Raw genomic sequence first — 24,980 nt, forward strand, 5'->3', positions numbered from 1 at the left:
ATGCAACAAGACAACCAGATTGTGCCAAAACTTTGATCCAATTATTTCCGCCACACAGTACAGAAACGAGCTATACGAAAAAGTAGAACTAGAAAGGGAAGAGAAAAAAAAGGAAACTATTCGTACATGGTAATAATATAGGCAATCAATCTGCACAAAGACGCTTTCCGTTCCCCGACGATCAAGAGCAACCGGAACCCCAGAAACATGACACTGCATACGCCACCCACCCACCGAAGCACAAATACGCGGACTCAACCTTCTTTTAACGCTTGTCGGGTTCCCATCTCGCCAGCTCTGTGTGGCGCCACCTCCAAATGTCCTGTGCCAGCTCCTCCTGCTGCTGGGCCACATACTCGTGCACGTCGGCCAGGAAGCCGATAACAAAGTCGCGGTGAGGCTTGCCACCCGAGAACATGTATTCGACACTCGACTCCATGCCTTTGATTTTGCCGAGCAGGCCGGGCGTCGTGGGGCGGTTGGGGTTGACGGTGCGCGGGGGCGGGCGTCCGGCCTGGGCACCCGACACTGCCCGCTTCTCCTTGAGGATGGCCCCCTCGATCTCGCGCAGCATGCTGTAAATGCTCGGGTGCAGGAAGCTGTCCGGTACCAGCTCCATCGTGTGCATCTTGAATTCTCGATTGATCCGCTTGACGCTCGTCGCGTGCGAGTCCTTGTGCCTGTGCAGGTAGTTTCGCATGTGCAGTAGGATCTTTTCCTTTTCCAGCTTGCGCCGCGCTAAAGTGTAGTGTCAGGGTTGTTTCCAAGTCACGAGAACGCGGACCACACAGAGCGGATAGAAAAGAAACTCACCGTCAAGTCCGTAGTCGCCATGCGTCCTGAGCCGTGCCACGGGTGTGTGCAGCACGGCCTGCGACGTGCCGGTCCAATCCCACACCACCGTCTTGATCTCTCGCCGGAAGACCTCGTCCCACTGGAGCACCAGGGCAATGTTGGCAATCTGGAGGCAGGTCAAGCGGGCGCTGTGTCCGGGCTCCGAGTGCCAGCACCACTTGGGCGCGGACGCCTGCGAGGACAGGCTCGCCTGTGACCAGCGACGGGAGGAGCTCGCAGCTGACTGGCGAGGCATATTGCGCGAAGCGATCACTTGGTGCTTGTCGTCGTCATCAACAACCTGCCAGCTCTGGCACGCGGGCAGCAGCCTGGGCACGACGCCGAAGAACCACATGACGTTGCAGTTGCGACACAGCACCGACACGCGCTCGTTAGTGCGCCAGTTCTGAGACTGCTGCTGCGTGCCGGCCGGGGGTAGAGATAGGGACGACGACGTGATGGCGTCGAGCACCCGCAGCGCCGCCCCGCTGTCGAAGCCGTCCCCGAGCTCTACGAGCGGCAGCCACCAGCGATCCGACCGCTGGCGGAGCTCCTCGACATGGGCGCGGATCATGGGGGAGATGGCGCTCAGGACTCGGATGCGATCCGGTGTCCAGTGGGGGATCAAGCCGCTGGTCGCCGCCGTCGGCGTCTCATCGCCGCCGGGCGAGCAAATGCGGATCCTCTGGCAGATGGCATCTGGAACTTCCTGGAGAAAGATAATCTCCTGGGCCGTGGTCGGGGTGGCGGCGGTGATGGTGGTGATTGTAGTCGTCGTGGCTGAGAGAGGCGACAGCACGTCGTGGTCGTTAGGAGGGGGCCAAGTCGGGGCCTCGGATGCAATGGAATAGTAAGTCTCTCGCCGCTGGCTCTTTTCTGTCTGGTAGGCTGGAGGATATGCCGGCCAGGACGTGTTGGAAAAGGAGCCGGACTCGCCCGAGAAGGCCTGGGTGCCAGGCGACGTGGTGTCCGTCTCGGGCGGGGGGTAGGAACCCCAGGGGTTGCTGGCGAAGGAGACGGGCGAGACCTGCGACGAGCCCGTGTGGGAGAAGGTGTCAGACTGGGGCGACACCTGCGGTGATTCTTCCTTGTATCTGTCCCCGTCTTTGTCCTTGTCCTTGTCGTCGGGGGCGGGGCCGAGGACGAGGCGGCCAGAGGCGGTTGCCGGGAGCGAGCTCGTGATGAGCCGCAGCTTCACCGGCGCCGACATGGTGTCGACCGGGAAGGTGGCCGTGAGGGCCGAAGAGCCCTCTGACCTGCGAGTGCGATGGTCGTGGTAATGCCCGGCTCGCGCAGCCCCCGGCATCGGGCGGGCAGAGCCAGCGGAATGGCCAGCAGCGACAACGGTCTCAGCGAGGAGACCGGGGCAGGCTGCCTCGAATTCCACGGACACGGACACGGCAAAGTGTCAATGTCGGGTGTTGGTGGTCGGTGTGCCGCCGGTGGTATCCGTATCCGTATGGGCAATGAGAGTGTAGCTCAAGACCGTGGAAAGCCAGCCAGCAGAGGTGCTGCTGCTTCAATTTTCATGACACACAGACATGCATGGGAGCCAACCTGAATTCTGAAATCCGGGGGGGCCGCTGGGGTAGGTAAGGTACCTTAACCTTAGTACCGTCAGCGTTGGACAACGGATTGGGTGGACGCGGTGGAAGACGGATTCAAAGTCCGTTCCAGTCTTTCCAATCTTTCCATCGGAGACAGGGCGGGGTTGTCCAGAACAGGGCCCAAGCTTTCGCTCGCGAACAACGAACGGCCAACCTTCACACAGGGCGGCGAGGGGAATCGGAGTGTGCGAGCGCGTGCGTGCAGCAGCGTAGTGGCATTGCATTGGAAAGCAAAAGCAGCCGACAGAGTATTGGACCGTGCCACCGAGCTATGGAAGTTCCATTTCGGGTCCCAATCCAATCAAATGGTGTGAATTATTGGGATGGAAACTATCTAGCGAGCCAGAGCCAACTGGGTTGGTTTGGCTGCTTGTTGTTGCTCGCTTTCAGGCGGCGAGCAACAGGTCCGGTACAGGTTGGCCGCCCGTATTTGCAAGGGCCAAGCCAGGTTAGGTTCAGGTTGGCAGCTCAGTCTCGCCGCTCGTTCAAGTGCGCGGCGAGTTCGCGGCTCAGCACGGGCAGTGGGGGGAGGGGACGCTGGACTTGTGCAGCAGGTGCTGATAAGAGCGATTTCCCTGACTGGCGGGGGATTTGGAGCCAGCCCAGGCAGGGGCCGTGCTGCACAGTGCGTGCTGGCCAGTGCGGTGCGGGTCCGTGCCTGTTGCCTAGGACATGGGCGGTCGCGCTTGCCCCGGGGGGTCGCGAAGCACTCCCTGGAGGCAGGCGCTACAGTGTGCAACACCAGACGTTACCTGTTGCCTTACCTAAACGGGTAATTGGATGGAACTTTGAGTTGAAGCTGGCCTCAAAGTAAGGCAGGTGCACTCGCAGTCATGCACACATCTGGCTGATCTGGCTGACAACTTATTAACTTGGCCGATTCTGTGCAGGTGATTCTGCGTTCCGTCTGCATCCGCACCGCAACCTACCTATCCGTACTTGGTTGACGACGCCGAGGCGAACATGGCGAGTATTGGTTTCCGTGCCGCTGGCCGGCTTGCCAAAGTAGCAAAGTAAACAGATGATTGAGAGGGGATGGCACCCAAAGATTACGCTCGGTGGCAGGGTTTCTTTGGACCTCGGGGGGAGGGGGTTTTTTTTCCCTTTTTCTTGGATTTGTGCTTGGGCTGCGCCGCCGCTAGGCCCCAACGAGGACTTGGTTCCCACTCCACAGTGACAGTCGGCCACAAGCCAGGTCTTGCCCAACACTGCAATTCCGTTCACGTCTTCCTGGAGGATGACAGGCCGGCGGCACAGTCTCGGACCTGGAACTGCAGTGGTGCAGCATTTGGCACCGCCCAGGTCGGTCGGCGCATCTGCCCTGGCTAGCTCGTACGCTAGATGCGGTAGGTACGCAGCAATGGGCGGTGCCAAACGCCAATGGTACTGCGCTGGACGTGCCTGACCAGACCTGGCATGGTGTGGTAGGGATGGCAAGGTTAGGTTAGGTTGGTATGGTGAGCCAGCCCACAAACACAACCCTGGATGACAGAGTGATCGCCGAGCGGGAGGCGACCGAGCTTGCGCTTGCGCTTGCGGCAAGATGCCGAGCTCGAGCTCGAGCTCAAAATCCTGCTCACCTCCAAATGCATGTCGCCGCCCCGGTCCCCATCCCTTTCTGCCATGGTCAGGTCTGGTCAGATCCATCTCCCGCTCTCAACTCGCACTCCATCGCCAGAGAGGAGAGTCGCCGCGTTGCCGCGTCGCCGTGTCATCGAGCTGTCCGCCCTTCCTTTCCGTTGCACTGAAGGTGCGTGCGAGTGAGTTTCGGTCATCATGGAGTCGGTCATCATCGCTATGGTCCAGCCGGCCCCGACCGCCGAGGCCGTCCCCGTCGCCTACGCCGACGTGCTGAAGCACCCCGAGCTGTACTACAAGGTAAGCAAGCCGGCAGCGCTCGCATCCCGACGCGCATTTTGGAATGTTGTGTTGCTATCGGGAACGACTTGCTAACCCGCGCCGCAGGGCGCCGACATCGTCTGGGTCATGATTTCGTCGGCCCTCGTCTTCATCATGATCCCCTCGCTATCCCTCATCTACTCGGGCCTGGGCAACCGTTCCTTTGCCCTGACTCTCTTCCGCCTGCCCATGATCACAGCCGCCTTCGTCGGCCTGCAGGTACGTCGGTCGAGTTGCACTGAGCACTCGCGCCCAACCAACGGTGCTTTGCCGTGGCTGTGCTCCTTCCCGTGCTCTTGCTGCGTGGCGCATTGTTGACTGACTGACGCACCGTTTGTTGCTCTAGTGGGTTCTCTGGGGCTATCTGGTCACCTTCTCGGAAGGCTCCATCTCGTCAAATTGGTGGGGCGGAGAGAGCCGCGCCGGCGCCCTCAGACATGTGCTCGCCGGGCCCGTCAGCGTCGGCGACGGTCCCGATACTTCGGCCGTCATTCCGGAGCTGCTGTTTTCGTTGTACGAGGGCATGTTTGCCTCCTTCACGTGGGTGCACCCCCAACCCCCTTCAGATATCCTGTGGCACATGGTGCTGACCCTTGACACAGAGCCGCAGTCGTGTGCGGTGGTACCATGCACCGCGCCCGGCCTCGCCGCTTCATAATCTTCATCAGCCTATGGGCCCTGCTCGTCTACGACCCCGTAGCGCGCTGGTCGTGGAGCAGCAAGGGCTGGCTGAGGGAGCTCGGCAGTCTCGACTTTGCCGGCGGCACGCCGGTGCACATCGTAAGCGGGACCACGGTCGCGGCTTTTGCCGTATTTTGCTCCATCGAGTCTCGCGGAAGCCTCTGGGCCTTCCTCGCCGAGGCCAAAAGGCGCGTCGGCCACAGGCTCAGCCACATTTGGTATGCCGTGTGGAGCGTTCTGCGCATCCTCTTCTTGCTCTGCACCTGCGGCCGTGTCTACGTTCCCGATGCCGACCCGCCCGCCGAGCACACGCCCCCTCACTCGGGTGGCAGCGGGCAGGAAAACTTCCCCTACAACATCAACTTCGTCGTCCTCGGCACAGCGCTTCTGTGGTTCGGGTGGGCCGGCTTCAACGGCGGCTCTGCCCTGCAAGGCAATCTCCGCGCCGTCTCGGCCTGGACTGCCACCCACGTCGCCGCGTGCTCGGGTGGCTCGGCCGGCATGTTGTGGATCTGGGTCATGAAGGGTGTGCCCGACAACGAACCGCACTCGGACGGTACGCCCGACGAGGCCGAGCGCCACGAAACCATGGCAAGACAGGCCTTTGACCGCCTCTCGGTGTGGTATTTCTGTGACGGTGCCATCGCTGGGCTCGTCGCCATCACCCCCGCTGCCGGATATGTGAGACCCCCTGCTCTTCGTCTGTTTGGTGCTAGCCTTTTGTGCTCCTTTCTAACAGAGACTCAGGTCCCCGTCTGGAGTGCTCCAGTATTCGGCTTCGTCGCTGCTCTAGCCGTCAACTTGCTCAAGAAGGAGACCGAGCTCTTCCTCCGCCACGACCCGCTCCAGATATTCGCCGTGCATTCTGGCGGTGGTGTCGTTGGCATGATACTCACGGGTATCTTCGCCGAGTATGTGCACCTCCCCCGCTTGCTCCTCGTCGTGTCGTCGACTAACCTTGTCGTAGCCCGGGGTGGATTGGTCTTGACGGCCACTCGACCATGCCGCATCCCGAATACACCAAGGGACAGCGTGTCGGGTAAGTCATCTTGAGAGCAGTGTCGTTGGTGGCGACCATCAGGGGCTGACCAGGTTGCCCAACAGGATCCAAATAGCCGACGCCGTGTCCGGTCTGGGCTACACCTTCTTCATGACGCTGGCGATTCTGTATTTCATGAAGGTGGTCGCCTACGTGTTCAGCGGGTCGAGCTGGCGACGTACTGCCGTATACAGCGACAAGAACCGGCTTGAGGACGAGTTCCAGGCCACGGTCCAGCAGCAGTGGCGCGGCGACCTCGATCTCGAGGGCCGCGCTTTTCCCAAGGCCTTGCTACCTCCGCCGGCGCCCCCAGAGCGGCCGCCGCGCCCCGATGACATGTACATGGAGCACCTCGCGCCGAGGGGTCTGCCGAGTCCGCCGCACAGTGCGAGTTCCATTGCGAGTCGAGGGTTACCGATGCGTGTATAGTAGTTGGTGATGTGATCTAATTGTTTCTAATACATATTTTAGTCAGGCACTAGTGCCAAAAGACGTCGCGAATCGAGACTGGCTCTATTTGCTGCAAAAAGGGGCCGACGGGCTACTGTTGGGTCCGAGCCACTGCCTCCACGCCGTGTCGTGATGTGTCCTGTCGGCTATCCAGCCCCTGCCGAGAAATATCAGCTGATGTCGTGACCAAGGTGAAGGAGTCATATCCGGTCATGGACTCGTGGTCACGGAAGAAAAGTCTATGTTGTAGCTTGGAAAGTCCAGACCAAGATTTCCAGTGCTCTGCCGGCACGAGGAGTGACTGGCAGCAGTTCTTATGCCACACTTGCTTGCCTGCCTGCCTAGCCTGGGGGCCGTTGAGAGCAGTGATCGGCGGTGGGGATGAGTAATTCCACGAAGGCGCCAAGCAGGCACATCCAGGCACATCCAGGCACAGTCGTGTTTGTACAACGAAACGAACTCGGCTTTGATTAGGGGCAAAGAAAAAAAGAGGAAGAAAAAAAGCCACAAGGTGAGGTCTTGGTGCAAATCACCTTGCTTGAGGCTCGGGCGCCTAGCCTCGAGCCGTTTATATGTGCGTGCGTGCTATTATGATACCCCGCAATTCTTTTCCGACTAATTACGCCACCCGCCCCCATGGGGGTGGTCTATTCTCTACTCACTACGAGAACTATTTGTTGTGCCACTTAGTAGCTACTTTTGTTGTGCTTTCAAAACAACACGGGGTCGGTGTGGTAGCACAGAACATGTCGTGTTCCCCACACCCTTGCCGCTACCTGTTATCCGCAGTGAAGAATGAGGGTCGGAGGCCGGGTATTGTGGTCGTTGAGCAGAAAGAGCAAGAAAGATGGAACAAATGACATTGGCTAACGTTCAGTCTCTAGTTTTTCTCGTGTCGGCTGGAATACGGCAAAGCATCACTCAACTCTGCAACATTAACGGGAACAGCGATGTCAAGGTGGCAGAAGCGCTGCACTGGGCGGTGTGTGAGACGTGGCGAGAGCTCAACAGACTCGTGCCGCTGTGGGCTACGCACGGCGTGCGGCACCAACGCCAGCACGCGCCGCCCTAGGAACTGAAGCCGTATTATCCGTCGCTCCACCAGGATGTCGAGGCATTCGTCGTGACTGGGGTGATCCTAGCCGGTTCGACAGCTTTTATGCCCGCCTTTAGCGTCCTGGCCGATAGCAGCATCGGTCTCCCCCCGGCACCCCGGCCTCTCCCGTTCGACCTGCTCGCGACCGTCGACCTTGCCCGCACCGTCCACCCCCCCAAGTCTGCATCGGCCGGCCCCAGGTGGGTGTCGGACGAGTACCAGTGACCGATGCAGTGGATCGCCACCGCGCCCGCGCCAAAACCTAAACTCACCTCGCCTCAGGCAGACGCTCACTCTGCCTCACCCCCTGCTCAGGCTCTACGCCTAATCCGGACTTTATTAGAAAACTTATCAACTTTGCGCGACTGGTAGGCCGAAGGTGAGCCGAGGGTAAAGCGAGCCTGATCAGTATGCTGCATCTTCGATTCGTATGGTCTCCCGAGACGCCGCCCAGGACATCCTCGCCGAGACGAGCTACTTCTAGATTTCGGCACTATCGCGTAGCACCTTAGGGTCGATATGGGTTGCTTGGCTGATATAGCTCTCGAGGCCGGTCTTGGTTCCCCGAAAGGCCCATTCTCGGTCGAAAAGGGCGACTTCCCGGGGAGCAAGCAGCTCTTAGAACGTCCACCCTTAACGAAACCACAGTGTGATAGGTCATGGCCGTGACTAGGATTGTCTCGGCCATGAGTGGTGTCTGTCCTCTCTCCGTCTTCCTCTCCTCTCTAGCTTCGTCCACGGCGCCCGAATCGAGGATGTGGTTGTTGTTTGCTGACGGGCCCGTGTGCGGGAAGTCGGCAGCATCCCAGCCACGCGGATCAATTAACACACAGCCCAATTCGCAGCTAGTCGATGCGCCGTGAGCCGAATTGGATCATTGCAAACGAAGCGTTCAAATCTCAAGCGTCATACGCAGTATCAAACAACTCCATCTTCATCAGTTGCCATAGTCTTGGCACAGCTCCCTCCAAATCACCAGCATCATCATACACATGTGCGCCGGGAGGCTACAGTAATGTTGGCAGAGAGGAAACAGCTTGCCCGATAAAAAATTCTCGTATCTGCAACGAGGCGGGCCAATCAACATTCCCGTATTTGCTTCACAACATATTTGCCTCACAACATATTTGTCTCACAACATATTTGCCTCACAACATATTTGCCTCACAACAGGCAACTCCCCGGATACCTCATCATATACATCGTGCCAACGCTGCATATCTATGCAGAAAACCCCACCACTAATACAGCAGCGCGCAGCTCAAACTCAGAGACACTGGGAGTAATACGCATTAGACACGGAGCAGCTCGAGCCGCTCGCACACACAGTGCACCCAATGTATCCGCTGCCGCCGCACTGGCCGTACTTGGCGACGACGCACGTCACAGGTGTCGTGGTCGTGCTAGGCGCCGCAGAGCGCGTCGATGTCGACAGCGTCGTGCTGCTGGAAGTGGTGGCGGGCTTGGCGGTCGAGGTCGAGGTCGAGGTCGAGGTCGAGGGCTGGGCGGTTGTCGCCCCTGGCGTCGTGACCGGGTTGCTGCCGGAACTTCCGCAGCTCCAAACGGCGGGCCCCGGTACTGTGTAGTTGTTGAAGTTGGAGTAGATCTGTGCCCAGCGCGTCAGTGCATCTGTAGCATGGCTTGTTTTGTGGTTGGTAGCTGTCCGTGACCCACATTCACCGTGTAGCCTGGGTCCGTGTCTTTGAAGGCGCCGGGGATGAGAACGGTCGGGCCCGGGGCTGCGCTTCCTCCCCCCGTCACCGTGATTTGTGCGCACGACACGTAGAACTGCGGGATTCCGGCCGGCCACGGGTTGTGGATGGCAAGGGACTGGATGCGAAGAAGGTAGTCCCCGTTTGCGAGGCAGGACGGAATGTTGTACGAGTAGGATCCTGCAAGTTGGTGAGCAAACGACAATGGTGGAGAGTGCGACGCGGGATTGTGATTGTCTCACCGGCCAAGTTCCATGTTGCTGATCCGCCGCCGAAGCTGGGGCCTGTTTTCTGTCAGCAAACCCCATTCCCTGCGGCGCCGCCGGAAGAGCAAACAACTCACCCCAGTCATAGATCTTGAACCAGCCCCCGCTTCCGTCATAGTCTGAGGCGGCACCCGGAGCCTTGGACATGTACCTGGTCTGTGTTAGATGCCTTGTTCAGTGACTAGCTACTGGGGCGAGGTGGCACCAACAGTGAGACGGGGCCTTGGTGATAGACGGGCGTGTCGAGGTCAAAGGTGAACTTGTCGCCCGCCTTTACCGTGACGGTGTCGGTGACCTTGCCGTTTGCGCCCACGTTGCATCTCAGATCGGTCGAGTTTAGTTCGACAACCGGCTGGTTGAAATTTGAGTTTGCTCGGATGTACTTTTCGACGGCGTATTTGGTCGAGCCAATGGACAGCTGCTGGAAGATGTAGTGGGCCGAGACCTGGCTGGCGGCTAGTGACAGGGCCGCGAGACGGGTGATTTCCTTCATGGCGGTGGACTGCAGCGTTGTTTGACTGGCGAGACTTGGTCTGTTGTTTGACTAGCGAGACTTGGTCTGTTGTTTGACACTCGGGAGGCGGGCCCTCGAATCCCAAGTCCTTGGCTGAGCAACGAGAAACCAGGACAGAGATGAAGTCAAGGAAGCTGCCAAGCAAAGTCTGCCGAATTTCTGGCAGCTCATCATTATATGGGTGCTTGGATAGTCCATCCACTAGCCCAATGTCGACATCGGACGTGGAAAACCAAGGCGACGGCTGCATCGGGCAGGTTGCAATACTAGCCGGGAAGCAGGGAAGAAGGCAGCCATGGAGGCGGACTCTCCGTCGTGGCGTTGCAGCGATGGCAGCCTTCAGTCTGGGCGGGCCGGCAGCCGAACCCACTTCCCCGGATCTTGGGGCTGTTGGCCCGCGTTGAAGCCCGATCCAGTGCCCCTGATCCCTCCTGACCGGGCAAAAAATGCGGATGGGTCGGTCCGGGCGCTCAAAACAGCAAAGCCAGCTTCGCCCTGCAGCCCCAGCCGGTCTTGAGTTACATCCGGCCCCACGATTATCGAAGCATGCGCCGCCATAGAACTCTTGATCGCCTAGGCTTGGCGATATAGAAGATTTTGAAATCTACGTTCAATTTCAATCTGACGTCAATGTCCTCCCAGCTTTCATCGTCTTCAGCCATCCTTTTCTCAGCAAACGCCGGCCGTCAGGTGAAAACTGGCCGAATAATCTTATGTCGAACATAAGATGGCAAGCAAACCTTTGATCACAAATCTCCAGAGGCCCATGTGACCTGACTGAATATGAGACCTGACGGAATATGAGGGTGGGAAGAGGCGCTGGTATTTAGCAGTTGTTGGTAGTGGACTGGTGGTGCAAAGTTGAAGAAGTGAAGCAGGGCAAAAAGCCAACATTTCCTACCTAGTCAGGGTGCCCAAATTCAATATCAATACTGAATTAGTGTTCTATATACATTTAGAGAGACCAAGTGCTGACCAAGCGGCCATGCATGGCAAAGAAAGTCTACGACCTGGAACCCCTGCAACAGTACAAGTGGTACTGGCGTCTAGAGCCCGGCGTTTCGTTCACGTGTGCCATATTCTACGACCTGTTTGCCTAGATGGCACACCACGGGAAGACGTACGGCTCCACCATTGCCCTCTAGGAAGAGCAGGAAGAGCCTAACACGTGGTCGAACCTGTTCCGCACCGTCGACGACTTCCTCGTATGCAAAAATCTGCCCGCGACGGCCATGTGGAAGGCCATGTTGGAAACATCCTTGTGGCCTTGGCCCATCAGGCGGATCCACGGCTGGCTGCGCCTCGAGCACCACGACAGGACTGGCGACAAGTGGAATCTGTGTCACTATGGTCAAATTTCGAGATTGGTGATCTGGACTTTTTCCGTGGCACGCTGTACTGGGAACTGTCCCGGCGTCTCGACCGCCACAGGGGTTTCTATCACGAACGGGTAATAATACGTCTTGGTCCACCCTGCGCTGTCAAACTTGTTCGAGATGTTGTCTGCTGACACGTGAGCGCAAATAGTTTGGGGACGCGCTCGTGCAGAGTCTCGCGGTGCACCTGCTGCTCGAGCCCAGCCAGGTTCACCACTTTGCAGACATTGGCTACCATCACGAGCCGTTCTTCCAGTGCCCGGGCAACGCCCCTGGCGGCCAGCTGCCCAGCACCACGGCCCTCGGCACCGGCGATTACTCCCCGGAGACGCCCGGCGCCATTGGCTGCCGCTGCAAGTGCCTTGGCGGCCGCCAACATTATCCATATTCGATCAATGTTCATGCTCCAAGTGCGGGTTTAGCTGACGGCTTTCTCCCATTCCGCGGTTCTCATTCTACCGGTTCTTTGAGTTGTTTCATAATTGGCCTCATCCTGACTATTTTCAATTTTAACTATATAGCCAAGAGTCCCTTCTCGATATAAAAATCCGATGTTTAATGGGATAGTGTCTTCGCGCAGTGTGCAAATATAACTTTTCCCTAATACAGTCCGAAAACACTTTCTGTGCTAGGCCCAGGCCTAGCCCGGGGCACTGGTTGGCCCCTGCAGATCCAGCCTATCCCACGCACATAGATTCTCCGCCCACGCGTAGATAGCTTAGCTTCCATAGAAAGCAACACACACACATGCATTCCCTACTTGCCCTCGCATACTTTCTTCATGAAATACAGACGAATCCAACAATGATTACCAGTACCGTAAAATGACCGTAATGTCCCCCGCTCCATAATACCCTATACCCGCTCCATAATACCTTGTAAAACCCATAACAATACAAGAAACGAACAAGAATGGGTGGGTGCTTGACAGCACCAGTCCGACTATGCTATATCCCACGACTATCTCGCCGATGATGCGGCGGACGTCGACCCCTGAAAGCTTCCATCCCACAGAAGGCGCTGTGGCTTAGACGACGAGTCGGGCATTGTATACACCTCGTCCAACCCCCTTTCTGCTGGGTCAAATTGGGGAAAGCCAAATCGACGGTGGAGGAGTCGCTCGATGAAGGACTTGAGCGGCGGGGCGCACGCCCCGATGATAAGCGTGATCTCCTCGACGCGGATCCTACCATGCCACCAATGTCAGTTTGGCTTCGTGCTTAGGTAGGGAGGGGGAGGGGGAGTTGGGGTTGGGGTTGGGGTTGGGGATTTTGGGAAGGGGGGGGTGGGGGGGGTTTGGCATACCAAATGAATGCGTTCATTATGTCGCGGTTTGCGTTGGGCGAGAACGGATCCCACGACTTCAAGATGACCAACTTCTGCACGCCGCCGATGCCAGCCAGCAGGCCCAGTCCCAGCAGGATGGACACGAGGATCTTTTCGACCACGGAGCGGCTCATGCGCCAGATGATGAGCATGGGCAGGACTGCGCACACGACGTCGCCCGCTGTGCCGATGCCTAGGGAGGGAAGGGGACAAGAGAGTCAGCCGCCACTGCCTGTGTTGTCTGGGGAGCTCGCAGCCGTCAAACTCACCTGCAAAAAAACAGACGACGATCCACACTTTGTCCGGGTTCAGGCAGCGCGCGTTGGGGACGACAGCCCACATGGCACGGATGGGGCTGCATTGGACCAGCTCAATGATGTCGAAGGCGGCGAGGGTGAGGGCCTGGATGACGATGAAGCCCCAGAGCACGATCCTCCAAGCCCGTTCCTGGGCAATGTTGAGCAGCAGGCACGAGACGGAAATGCGCGCGAATGCCGCTGCCCACAGCGCAATCATGTACACGGCAAAGGTGGTCCGGCCCACGGTCTCGGCGTTGTCGGGTGAAAGCAGCTTCTTGGGCAGCCCGTAGCCACGTGCCACGGCGACGGCCGTCAGGACGAGCACGATCGTCTCGGCTAGCTGGGACGTGCGGGGACGGGTCAGCCCGCAAGCGCGTAATAGTTAGGTAGCATAGCGGGTGGCATGACAGGGGAAGGGGATAGCGGGAGGAGGGGGACCCACGACAGCAATCGACACGGTATAGTCCGACGCGTTGAGGCGGTACTTTGGCCTAGCTCTGGTCCAGATGCGCAGGGCGTAGACGGCAAGCGCGAGCGCGAACAATGGCACTAAGATGGCCATGGCCCGCGGGCCTTCGCCGAGTTTGGGGTCTGCTCCCTCGTTCGCCATGTCATTGATAGGAAGTAGGGTTGACACATTGTTGTCATGCTAGGTGAGGAGGATTGAACGGGCTAGCAGACAGGAGGGCAAGAAGCAGACTAAAGTAGGCTACCGTTGGTCGACCCCTTTCGGCGCGCTGGCGAAGGAACTCTTCCCCGCGTGGATCCCGAAACCCTGGAGTTGGAAATTTTGGCAATGGCAGGAGCGACGCCACATTGCGGGCTTCATCTCTCCTGCGGAGGTAGCGATTGGCCGGGCTGGACGGAGCGCTCGCGCAAAACCCCACTGCCTTGCCCAAAGCGGCAGCTTCCATTGGCACACCGGTCACCGGGTGTGCCTGCCGGAGCGCATTGAGGTAATGAGCTAGGCTTCCGGCACCAACTGGCCTATCGGGCCACTCCAGGCCTTCCGGTGACAAGGATGGCCTCAGCTGGGGTGTGCTTGCCTGTTGGACAGGGAAGGTTCTGAAGCGTTCTAGTGCAAGCCGCGCGCCCTCTCGTAATTGTCCGATTACTATTCGGACAAGATTAAGAGGCTGCCACCCACTTGCACCCTCAGACAGGGAGGGGCTTGGGGCCTTCTACATGAACACTCTGAAACCTTGATGCATCCCTAGTTGACCTCGAACGGGGTGTTTCCGCATTTCATCTTTTGCTTCTTCTTTTTCTTTGCTTCTTCTTTTTCTTTGCTTCTTCTTTTTCTTTGCTTCTTCTTTTTCTTTTCCTCCTTTTCCTTTTCCTTTTTCTTTTTCTTCTCCTTTTTCTTCTTCCTCCCCCCATTTCCATTTCTCTCCGCCTCTTCGTCTCTGTTCTTGTCTTTTTCCCCTTACGGATTATCTTCTCTCCTTTCCTCGCTTCCCCCCCCCCGGATCCCCCGCCATTCTCTTTTCATGAGGCTCAATGAATGGCTCGGACACCGGCAAGCCACTGGCCACCCTTTCCGGAAGGCTGGAAACTGCTGACCTTTCGAAACGCTCAGCTGGGATCACTGCTCCTCCATGTCGATGCCAACCCCGCACCGACCGGCCGGGTCCATTGGCTTTGGAGGGTTGTGGTTCGGCGGTGAAGGCCCCGTGCCGACGCCACCGGCAACCTGACAGCTTCGTCGAATGCAACAGAGCCTTTTTGGCCAATATGCACCCAGTTCATGCATGCCAAGCCTCCATCCGACTACCGTCCCAACAGCGTCAGCCAATCGCTGCCGGAACCCCCCTCGACGGTTTGCAACTCTGCCTAGCGACCTTACCGAGTACGCAGTATTGCTTCCAGGGGGGCCGCTCCTCGGAGCCGGGGCCTACTTTTGAGCGCGCGGAGTCCGGACATGCATTGCAGCCATAATAATAGGCCATCGCCATCGTCAGCCTGCAACGCATCGTCTTTCCCAGTCTCTCGGCTCGCGGTTCTCGTCTCCTGCGCAGCTTTCGGTTTCCCCGGTAGATTCTTCGCTCCCAAATAGCTGATAGGCCGCCATCATGAGAGCCGCGACTCTAACGCGACGATTGCTTCTCGTGCTTGGCAGCGGTGCCCTCGCCGAGGACTTCCTTGTCGGCTATGGCAACTATCCTTACGACCCTGTTTGTGCTCAGTCGTGTCTCCAGGCCTTCCGGCCTTACCTGCTCAACTGCTCCAACTTTGAGGCAGCCAAGAAGCCCTTCGATCCGCTGACGCCGGCCACGTCCCCGAGCTGCTATGCGAGCGACGCGCCGTTCTTGACGTCGGCCGCGTGGTGCCTCAACACCAAGTGTCCCGACGAGAGCATCGCCAAGCTCGAGGCCTATTGGCAGCAAGGCCTCAGCGGGCTCAAGACGGTGCCTCCCAAATGGGCCTACTCGGTCGCCTTGGACAGAGTCAACCCCAAGCCACCGACGTACCAGCTGACGTTCAAGGACGTTCTGCTCAACCAGACCTCGCTCATCGTCGAAGCCTCGTACCTGAGCAGCTGGAACGGTATGACTGGCTTGTATAACGAGGAGGTTGACGAGTCCAAATTTGGGTTAGCTGCTCTTCCCTCTGCCATGCGCGACGGCCTCCCCCAGCGTTGCTAAACCAAGACCAGCATCATTATTCTCGTCGTCGCCATTGGTCTCCCCGTCGTACTGACCTGGGTCCACGTCCTGCCATTCGCGCAAGCCATTTTAGACCGGGTATGTTGGCCCCTCCAAGTCCACCATGACAGACATCGAAGGCCATCATCTCTGACTATGCTAGATAAACCCTTACCTTGTGTATCCATCCATCTTCGGCACTTTCCACACCCGTCCGCTCCCCTTCCTCCTCGGCAACGTCCCTAGCATCGGCCAATCCCTCTACCTCGCCGTCTTCGTCATCCTCAACGTCTTGCTGAGCGCGGTGGACTATAAATCGCTGGAACCCAACGCCTTCTACCTCACGCAGTACAAGGAGGTGGTTAACTACATTTGCATCCGAACCGGCGCCTTCGCTTTCGTGCTCATGCCGGTGCTGCTGCTCTTCTCGTCGCGCAACAATGTGCTGCTCTGGCTCAGCAACTGGCCGCACTCGACCTTTGTGCTCCTGCACCGCTGGGTTGCGCGCCTGTTCATGGTCTACGCCATCGTTCACTCCATCACGGCCCTGCGCATCTACCGCGCCTTCGAGGAAACACCCTGGTGGTACTGGGGCATCGTCGCAACCGTGCTGACCGTCGCCCTAAATGTCTTCAGTGGCCTGTACATCCGCCGCCCGCAGTATGAGCTGTTCCTCATCTCCCACGTCGTCCTGGCTGTGCTCGTCATGGTTGGCAGCTGGTATCACCTCATCGGCTGGTATGCGTACCTAGGCAAGACCATCGCGAAGCACAATACGTTGGGCTACGAGCTGTGGCTGTACTTTGCGGCCGCTGTGTGGTTCTTTGACCGCCTCGTCAGGGTTGGCAGAATTTTGAGATGGGGCCTGCAGCGGGCGCGCGTCACTGAGCTCGGCGGCGGTTACCTGCGCGTCGACCTTCCCGGCGTGCGCTGGGGCGCGGAGCCGGCCAGGCACGTGTTTGCCTACTTCCCGACGGCCCGCCCGTGGACGCCCTGGGAGAATCACCCGTTCTCGGTCGTGCCCACTAGCTTTCTGCAGGGGGTGGTTGTCCCCGTCCCCAGGGCCGCCAAGCCCGAGCCTCATGCGGGCGACGAGGAGAAACAGCTTGCGACCTCGCACGCGTCATCAACAACGCCGCCGCCGACTGATGAGGCTGGTGTTGCTACCGGGATCACGCTATTCGTCAGGAAGTCGGCAGGCTTGACAAGCTACTTGAAGCCGAACTCGAGTCTGCTCACCCTTCTAGACGGCCCGTACGCGAGCAGTGGGTCTACTCGTGAGGTTCTGCGGTGCGACCGGGTGCTCATCATTGCAGGTGGCATTGGCATCACTGGCGCGCTGCCGTGGGTGCACAGCCACCTGAACCTGAAGCTGGTCTGGAGCGTCAAGGAGACAGGGCGCGGCCTGGTGGATGCGGTTGACCTGGGACGAGTGGCGACCAAAGATATCAGGATCGGATCGCGGTTCGACTTGGATGCGCTGCTTGCCGAGGAGGAGAGCGCCGGGTGGGCTCGGGTGGGTCTTGTCGTCTGCGGGCCGGGCAGCCTCTGCGACGATGCGCGGGCTGCTGCCGTGGCCGCGGGGAGACGGGGCAAGACTGTCTTTGAGCTCGAGGTGGATGCATTTTCCTGGTAAACGTGTGTTCGAGGTTGATGGATTTTCTTGGTAAACGTGTGTTCGAGGTTGATGCATTTTCTTGGTAAACATTGTGTGAGTGTGAGTGAGTGTGTGAGTGAGTGTGAGTGTGTGTGTGTGTGTGTGTGTGTGTGTTGAGTACCCATCTATAATAGTAGCCAAGAATAGCAACTGGGAGGAAATTACAAGGGGTGAATAGTAATCCATGGGTACACGATTAAGCATTGCCTATCCGTGCTGGGCGGGCCGGCGGTTAGGCCCACTTCCCCAGATTTTAATAAAAAAGCCGTCAGCTGACGGCAGCCACCATGGTAGTTTTTTATTTGTGGGTAGGGTGTATGTAACGACAGTCACTTATCATGCTTTACTTTACCACAATATCAACAGCGCAAATGATCACTCATTGCGCGTCAATATACCTAGGTACACGCGGACGGAAGCAGTTTCATTCAAGAGAAATAAGGAGTGCTCTCTTTCAGTTTTCTATCCCACAAGCTAGCTACCTACGCAATTCCACCAATTTCCCCAAACGAGCCCTCTGCAACACACTTCTATTCACCCATCCCGAACTCTCCTACCAATGAATGACCCGCCAGAGGCAATAGACCAGCATGACCAGCATGCTGGAGGGAACCGCACCCCGCCAAACAGAAAGAGAGAACAAGCACGGCCAGCGTGCATCCGCCACGGCCTCTCCGAAAATCTCCCATTCCCACTCTCGCTCGCGTGCAACAAGTCGTGGCCGGGAGGAACCACTGTGGTCTTGGGTTTGGCCTACTGTCTGGTTCCCACGGTGCCAGCGTCGCCCACATTAGAACTGATCATTTCTTGGTTGCTGCCGTACCAGGAGCAGCAAGTTTGGCAGCCTTGGCAGCGGCTTTGGCATTGATGTATTCTTTATGGACACGACTATAGTCCTTCAGGTGCCGCTTAGTGTCTTCATTGGTCGTCGAGGTCGCACCCAATGCCCTGATATGGGCCAGTTCTAGGGCAAGTTCGCTGACGGTTTTCATGGTGATGGGAGAGAATAGAGAAGTGGCTTGGTTCCGGTAGTGTCTGTGGTGGTGGTGCGAGAGTCGAATTCGAGTAAAGCTGTAAGATTGGGTGGTGGCTTTAATGAAGAGTAGGTAAGGAGAGCGGTTGAAGGGGCTTTAAATATTCGGGTGAGTGGTAATTATGTAATTATGCTTGTATAATTATCTCGAACACCCAGCTCTGTGGGTTGGGCGGCCGAGGGGCCGGCCGCTGGGCGTGCAAAATCTCACACTATGCACGTGGCTAGACAGAGAAGGCCTCAAATTATTTCCCCGGCAAAGCCGGAGGATGATATATTGACTCCTTGCCAGGCGTCTTCCCTCGGTGCCTATTTAGCCGAAGGAGCTAGCTACCTGCCAAAACCACCGTTGACTAGGCACCTATTTAATTACCCCTTCCTGACTGGTCAGGTCGCTTATCTATACGAATTCAGACTAGCGTTGCCACGCCTCAGTACTGCCGATGGCGATTCATCAAGGATCATATATATGTTAGGGGTGTGTGAAGACATTGATTATCCGTCGCCAAACCCGCCGATCGAGGGGTGCGTATAGGTATTCACTTCCTCCCATGGATCGTGAAAACATCGATTCATCCAACAATACCCGCCACCTTTGCTCCGCCCCAAAATGCTCATTACTAGGCTCCTAGAGAAGCTAAAATCCTCTCGACTCTGTGGCACTAGATGTTCGGCGAAGGCCTATCTCGGTTTCCGACATCAATTAATGGCCGCCAATTCCAAGTCCGAGCCGACCTGAAACTCGACGTCATCCTCGAGAGGCCGTCTACCTCGAGCTCCTTTTGTCCCTGCCGGCCGGCGGCGGCGGCTGGGGTGAAACGACAGCAGACTCCGAGTCAAGTTCAAGCGTGTCAAGGGCAAGCCCCCAAGTCCCTAACCAAACCTCAGACACCGCTAGAACCGATGTCTTGAGACCAGTGCCACGCCCGCTCGCCAGATTCTGGATGAGTCCTCGGACTTTCGAAACGTCCAGAGAACAAGAAATTGGGAGCCTAAGAATTGCAGTGACAGCGTCGGTCGTTTCCAAGCCGGCCCCAGGAAGCGGCGTCGTGGCCGGCCATCTACCAAGAACACCACAAGCTGTCGGGCTTCTAAATCCGAGGATGAGTTGGCGGCGGGGCGGCTGTGGCCAACATGCCGTTGGTGTTTCTGTTTCGTCCCGTTGCTGCCACCGAGAGCGGTGTTTCGATCGATGCATCATTGAATCGTAGCAGACATGGGTGCCGGACTAACCAAAGGCCAACCAACCGTTCAAATGTTGGTTGGCCATGATGACGAGAAGGAGGGAACCAACGCGCCCTTCTTCGGTTTTTTTCCCAAGTGTATAAGAGCTGGAATTGGGTCTTCCCACAACCATTCACTGCCACGGTCACCCAGAACACATACACGCGCACACATCCAACAATAACAATCAGTCCCTCTTCTTCGTCAATTCCCCGACTTTGATAGCTTACTCTGTTCCCAACCTTCCGTCGAAACCCCCACAACTATAGCCATGGCTGATAACGGATCATCATCGGGCTCTACCAGCCGGAAGAACTCGAGTTCTGGGGCTTCGCAGTCGTCGCGCTCTAGCGGCGCCCCGGCAACGATTTATTACATCTGCGGCGCTTGTCAGGTGACAAACGAGGTTGTCTTTGACGCCAACGACAACCCTACCGCCACCCAATGTCGCGGGACTACGACTGCGGCCGGCCATGTGGCCTGCCACCATGCCTACTGCGGCGATGACGACCATTGCGAGATCCAGTGGGTCTAATTCGACCCAGTCCCAGAGTACTGCTTACTGCCAAGGAGAAACCGAATCGGCTCTCAGAGTGAGCGGGCAGAAAATTCTAGGCCCTTTGGACAAGCCTTTTGCTAGTAACGGGCTCCTGTTCTCTTTCGAAGCCGCACATTGTCTTGGTAGGAGGCTGGGTAGAGAAGCAAGGCAGAAAGGGGGGATGGTTCTCGTCTTTGTTTGTTTTTTTTGCGCTCGTCTTTATTCTTTGCTGTTCTATTCCGCTGGACGGAAAGGCTATCATGTTGATTTCATAATCCGCTGGACGGAAGAAGCCATCGTGGTCCGCTGGGAGGAGGACGGCCGAGAGCTGGGGGGACCTGTCAAAGCCACTGGGCAGTCGTGCCCTTAATGTCGCGTTGCCTCATTGCCAAGACTTGGTGACGAAGACAGCATGCACAGCCTAGCTCAACGTTTCTTAGAGGTTACGTTGGTCAATCTCAATCAGGTTACATCCAGATCACTTGGATTCTATCCCCTATAAGTTTCCAGGGCAACAGTTGAGTAGGTATTTTGTAATCATGTTGGGATTATTGTAAACGCGGCAGGTTTTTTTTTTTTTGGAACAAATGATTCTAGAGGTGTCCTAGGTAAGGTAGTATTCGCGAAGAAAGGCAGAAGTGGAGAATGCCATGCTTATTAGGACTACAAGAAGTGCTTTCTACCTAGGCTACTCCACTTTGGACTGGCGCGTTGACTAGCGTTGATCCACACTAACAACGGCCAAGACATGTAGGTAACCTAATGTGAGGACCCGTCCACCAAACTGGCCCTCAAGCAGCCAGAGCCGCCCAGAACCCCGGGCCTATCAGAAGCCGCCTCGAGGCCCCACCTACCCCACTGATAGATGAAAACTTATTCGCGAGCACGCGACGCGTCGTTGGACTTTTCCTTCTTCCCTTCCTCAGTTTAGAATCTTCGTCGATAGCACCCAATGGACTGAGTTCACCTCAATGCCTTGCCCTGGTCGTGACACCTAATAACCTGAAAAGTCTCGCATTATGCTAAATTCGACTACCAAGACACAACAAATTAACAGACGAGATGTTATCATATTAAGCGAGGCTAAAGTACTATTGATCAGGGGTTCAGGGGGCTAGGCAACAAGGGGGTTGTTTACACCCTTACCTAAAATAATCTAGTGTACTTCTTTTTTCTTTTTTCTTGGCTTACCCACCTCGTATAAGGTGGGTAGCCCGCCTCCCTTCCCCTCAGATCAGAGAGAGGGCCTTCATCTTCCCCGCGGGCCTTGATCTTGAGGAAGAAATATTACGTCTTTTTAACATGAATTGAGATCCCCAGACCAGCGCACGCGGCAGTGCCTTTTTCTTTGTTTTATTTTGACTTTCCCGGCTATGGAACTCTGTGCCTTTACTCTGCGAAGCTCACCAACCTATCGAGCCTACAGCTCGAGCACTTCCATTGATCCTGATATTGTTGTTGTTTTTGGTGTTGTGGTGTCTTTCACCGCTTTACTACGCGTAATTTACGCACGTTTAGAGAGTAGCTCCACCCATACGGCATCGATATCCCCCACGTCACGTCTGTTTATTATCGAGCTGCTGCTGAAAGTAAAAGCTTGATCTGACCACTATATCCGCACTGGTACTTAGTACTGCCCTAATTAGCATATGAAAATATGAGGAGAGGCTGAGAAGACATCGTCGTCTATCACCGTCTTAGTGGAGTCTAGGGAGTCGTCCGAGTCGCCGGAAGTATCCGAATCGTCATCACCGAACTCATCGTTCACTTCCTGCCAAGTTGGTGTTGCCGAGTCTTCATGTCGGCTGGGGTCAGTCGTTTCATACCATCTGTCCCTTGAAACGGCAGCACTAATTAGGCTGTCATCTCGGCCGTCTCCTTCTTTGTCGTCACCCAGAACCCACTTCCACCTTTGCGAGGCACGGCATTTCTAGCATACGTCTGTCGTTGGAAGGATGACAGTGCGAAACCCTCGCTGGGCGGCAACACAGGCTGTAGCGAGACGCGCAATCCAGTTATCATGTGCGCGGACGACGCCAACGTAGCATAGGCCCATATCTTCAGGAAGGTTGAGCAGTTCTTCCCAGTTATCAATTGATGTCAGAGGCTGTGGGCGGAGATGCGCCAATGGGTTAGTCCCAATCCAGCACGCTGGGTCCGGGGAAGTCAAAGACTTCGGCCGCGTCGACTGGTCGAGTCTTCGTATGAACCTGTTCCCATAGAGTGTCGGCTGATAGAGGATAAGGACGTCCAAGTCGGCAACCCAGTCCCCTCGATCGTAGACGGAAATGACTGTCTCGACCACTCGCACGTGGATGGCTCTGTCGATGGACCCCCTTTGACCAATATCGAACGGCATCTCAAAGTCGGTAAAAGAAAGGTGGAGGAAGGTGGCTTGGAAGCAATTTTCCCGCTTTAGGTTGAAGCGGACGTGCGAGACCTGCTTCCATCTGTTGAGCTCGGCAGCGCGAACCCTTGGTGCCAGTGGTGCAACCATCATGACAACACCTGTCTTGCCGACATTTTCCATGACGTGGCGAACCTCGTTCATATCGCCGCCAAAGAAGGGGTCGCCAAGGAGGACCTGGGAGACATAGAGGCTATTTCGACTCGAAATCGCAATCACTTCTGTGAATTCCGTTGGGTCGAGGTCGTAACCGGATTCGAAGAAGGCAATACAGGCAAAGCGGTAGGCACGCGGCAAGTCTAGTTCCACCGCTGCCGAGGACAAAATGGCATTTGGAATCCAACGGGCATCATGCAGGGGGTGGTCGGTAACGCGAAGCGATGCCGTCGCCCCTGAAAGCTTTTGATAGACACTGCGAGCGAGCTGAATCGCCTTGAGGGACTTAAAATACGGGGCGATGTTGAACTGGGCCTCTTTAAGATCCCTCGTCAGTCTCGGCAAGGTCAGATGGCCAGTGTCATGCAATGTGGCAGGTCACAGCTCAATATGGGTCATAGAGTTTGACCCATGTTGAGCTTTTCAGTCAGCACATAGCATATGCTGAGCAGCCCCAATAAAAATATATATAACTCGGTGTAGGGCAAATAAAGTAGTATAAACGGTCAATTAAAGCAAGATGTACGATAAATTAATTGGTCTAAACTGTTAAAGAAAGCAAGATAGAGTGCAAACTGAGTCATACTTTGAGTAATGATATGTTTTTATATTTTCAAGTGTTCGGCATATGCTGAGCTCGCATTCGAAGCATAGGTGACTTGGCGTTCTGCGATCGGCTCACGCATGTACTGAAAATAAGCGAAGTGGGTCGGGGGTGCACTGCTAAGCCACTAGGATGTGGCCTAAGCGGCGGTAATAATCTAAGAAAATCGAGCTATTTGTTGTAGGATTAAGATATCTAGTAGTACGTTATATTGATGATGCTTTGTATTGCTCCGACCTTGTGGATGGTCGAAGCCTAGAAGATAGTAAGTATAACGTATTTTATAAGCGAGCGGCGAATATAAGCGAGCGGCGAATATTCCCCGCGACGCGACCCTTCATCTTTGATCCTCAATTCTACCACAACAAGCTATGGCTACCCCTTCAAAAGAAGCTAGGGTAGTCCTAGCTTTCAAATCAATCCAAAATAGTAAAAACCCCAATGTTCTTTCCACAGCCAATCTGTATAATGTTCCCGAAACAACACTTCGCTATCGACGCGCCGGTCGGCCTTCACGACGCGATATTCCAGCCAATTCGCGAAAACCCACAGATCTAGAGGATCATACAATTGTTCAGTATATATCTGAGCTATGTGTACGCGCATTTCCTCCTCGGCTTTGTTTTGTGGAAGATATGGCCAACCGACTGCTACGCGAACGCGACGCGCCCCCTGTCGGCAAGCTCTGGGCTCACAACTTCGTCAAACGCCAACCAGAACTCCGGACGCGTTTTACGCGTAGATAGGATTATCAAAGGGCCAAATGCGGAGATCCGAAAGTTATTCGCGAGTGGTTTGCACTTGTGCATAATACTAAGCCAAATACGGAATCCTTGACGAAGATATATACAACTTTGACGAGACCGGGTTTATGATGGGCATGATTACTACTGGTATGGTTGTTACTACCTCCGATGGCTATGGGAAAGCCAAAAAAGTCCAGCCTGGTAATCGTGAGTGGGCTACGGTTATCCAAGGGGTAAATGCTCAAGGCTGGGCTATCCCACCATTCATCCTTTTAAAAGGGAAATATCACCAAGAGAGCTGGTATCAAGAGTGCAATCTTCCGGCTACCTGGTATATCGGTGTAATCGATAACGGCTGGACTACCAATGAGAAAGGCCTGGATTGGATTCGCCATTTCGATCTTCATACAGCATCTCGTACGAAGGGTAGATACTGTGAGGACCCGTCCACCAAACTGGCCCTCAAGCGGCCAGAGCCGCCCAGAACCCACAGACCTATCAGAAGCCTCCTCGAGGCCCCACCTACCCCACTGATAGATGCAAACTTGTTCGCGCGCACACGACGCGTTATTGGACTTTTCCTTCTTTCCCTCCTTAGTTTAGAATCTTCGTCGATAGTACCCAATGGACTGAGTTCACCTCAATGCCTTGCCCTGGTCGTGACACAATTCTAAACTCTTCATTTTATTGCTGGCGAAGCAATTAAAAGATATCTTTTAAAATCCTCCGCATTCATTTGCACTCACGTCGTCGGCTGCGCACGACGGAAAACTAGGCCGCAGAACCACCAGACCCGAGATCGTCAATGCCGAAGAAAATCGAATACGGCCCAGCGACGCGAAAATCTCAACGACAGGCAACAGCAACCGAG

The 24,980-nt window shown here is 56.2% G+C and overlaps 7 protein-coding genes across 7 annotated transcripts; 2 read left to right on the top strand and 5 right to left on the bottom strand.

Annotated features, from left to right (window-relative positions):
• Nucleotides 1-283: 283 nt before the first annotated feature.
• Nucleotides 284-1,546, bottom strand: B0T26DRAFT_603678 (uncharacterized protein; the record flags this gene model as incomplete). Its single annotated transcript, XM_060435788.1, has 2 exons — nucleotides 284-738; nucleotides 790-1,546. Coding segments are annotated over 2 exons (1,212 nt in total), but the record flags the coding sequence as incomplete, so codon positions are not given.
• A 2,486-nt stretch (nucleotides 1,547-4,032) lies between these two features.
• B0T26DRAFT_267657 (ammonium transporter AmtB-like domain-containing protein) lies at nucleotides 4,033-6,545 on the top strand. Its single transcript, XM_060434082.1, has 6 exons — nucleotides 4,033-4,319; nucleotides 4,407-4,559; nucleotides 4,687-4,880; nucleotides 4,943-5,932; nucleotides 5,989-6,060; nucleotides 6,126-6,545. Exons 1-6 carry the CDS (start codon nucleotides 4,218-4,220, stop codon nucleotides 6,487-6,489), a joined length of 1,875 nt encoding a protein of 624 aa, XP_060295612.1. The 5' UTR covers nucleotides 4,033-4,217; the 3' UTR covers nucleotides 6,490-6,545.
• A 2,210-nt stretch (nucleotides 6,546-8,755) lies between these two features.
• On the bottom strand, nucleotides 8,756-10,077 carry B0T26DRAFT_811963 (glycoside hydrolase family 61 protein; the record flags this gene model as incomplete). Its single annotated transcript, XM_060447298.1, has 5 exons — nucleotides 8,756-9,212; nucleotides 9,281-9,498; nucleotides 9,561-9,602; nucleotides 9,662-9,735; nucleotides 9,794-10,077. 5 exons carry the CDS (start codon nucleotides 10,075-10,077, stop codon nucleotides 8,874-8,876), a joined length of 957 nt encoding a protein of 318 aa, XP_060295613.1. The 3' UTR covers nucleotides 8,756-8,873.
• A 1,162-nt stretch (nucleotides 10,078-11,239) lies between these two features.
• Nucleotides 11,240-11,853, bottom strand: B0T26DRAFT_675241 (uncharacterized protein; the record flags this gene model as incomplete). The annotated part of the gene is made up of 2 exons (XM_060439804.1): nucleotides 11,240-11,418; nucleotides 11,559-11,853. The coding sequence occupies 2 exons, from the start codon at nucleotides 11,851-11,853 to the stop codon at nucleotides 11,240-11,242; spliced, it is 474 nt and encodes a 157-aa protein (XP_060295614.1).
• Nucleotides 11,854-11,944: 91 nt separating this feature from the next.
• On the bottom strand, nucleotides 11,945-13,875 carry B0T26DRAFT_707348 (uncharacterized protein). Its single transcript, XM_060441845.1, has 4 exons — nucleotides 13,542-13,875; nucleotides 13,070-13,439; nucleotides 12,780-12,993; nucleotides 11,945-12,660 (listed from the first exon to the last, which is right to left on the bottom strand). The coding sequence occupies exons 1-4, from the start codon at nucleotides 13,707-13,709 to the stop codon at nucleotides 12,435-12,437; spliced, it is 978 nt and encodes a 325-aa protein (XP_060295615.1). The 5' UTR covers nucleotides 13,710-13,875; the 3' UTR covers nucleotides 11,945-12,434.
• Nucleotides 13,876-15,171: 1,296 nt separating this feature from the next.
• B0T26DRAFT_646665 (uncharacterized protein) lies at nucleotides 15,172-17,380 on the top strand (the record flags this gene model as incomplete). Its single annotated transcript, XM_060437832.1, has 3 exons — nucleotides 15,172-15,692; nucleotides 15,756-15,843; nucleotides 15,908-17,380. The coding sequence occupies 3 exons, from the start codon at nucleotides 15,172-15,174 to the stop codon at nucleotides 17,378-17,380; spliced, it is 2,082 nt and encodes a 693-aa protein (XP_060295616.1).
• A 4,458-nt stretch (nucleotides 17,381-21,838) lies between these two features.
• B0T26DRAFT_675244 (uncharacterized protein) lies at nucleotides 21,839-23,172 on the bottom strand (the record flags this gene model as incomplete). Its single annotated transcript, XM_060439805.1, has 3 exons — nucleotides 21,839-21,967; nucleotides 22,136-23,076; nucleotides 23,169-23,172. The coding sequence occupies 3 exons, from the start codon at nucleotides 23,170-23,172 to the stop codon at nucleotides 21,839-21,841; spliced, it is 1,074 nt and encodes a 357-aa protein (XP_060295617.1).
• Between the last annotated feature and the right edge of the window lie 1,808 nt (nucleotides 23,173-24,980).

The sequence above is a fragment of the Lasiosphaeria miniovina genome (genome assembly GCF_030549165.1).
Source record: "Lasiosphaeria miniovina strain SMH2392-1A chromosome Unknown B0T26scaffold_4, whole genome shotgun sequence".
Classification (NCBI taxonomy): Eukaryota; Fungi; Ascomycota; class Sordariomycetes; order Sordariales; family Lasiosphaeriaceae; genus Lasiosphaeria; species Lasiosphaeria miniovina.

What these genes read in the sequence shown, in the direction of transcription:
- B0T26DRAFT_267657 (XM_060434082.1), top strand. Translation starts at nt 4,218, where the DNA reads ATGGAGTCGGTCATCATCGCTATGGTCCAGCCGGCCCCGACCGCCGAG. An exon ending in CTCACGGGTATCTTCGCCGA is followed by an intron (nt 5,933 to 5,988) that starts GTATGTGCACCT and finishes ACCTTGTCGTAG; the next exon opens with CCCGGGGTGGATTGGTCTTG. An exon ending in ACCAAGGGACAGCGTGTCGG is followed by an intron (nt 6,061 to 6,125) that starts GTAAGTCATCTT and finishes GTTGCCCAACAG; the next exon opens with GATCCAAATAGCCGACGCCG.
- B0T26DRAFT_707348 (XM_060441845.1), bottom strand. Translation starts at nt 13,709, where the DNA reads ATGGCGAACGAGGGAGCAGACCCCAAACTCGGCGAAGGCCCGCGGGCC. An exon ending in ATACCGTGTCGATTGCTGTC is followed by an intron (nt 13,440 to 13,541) that starts GTGGGTCCCCCT and finishes CGCACGTCCCAG; the next exon opens with CTAGCCGAGACGATCGTGCT. An exon ending in ATAATGAACGCATTCATTTG is followed by an intron (nt 12,661 to 12,779) that starts GTATGCCAAACC and finishes GTGGCATGGTAG; the next exon opens with GATCCGCGTCGAGGAGATCA.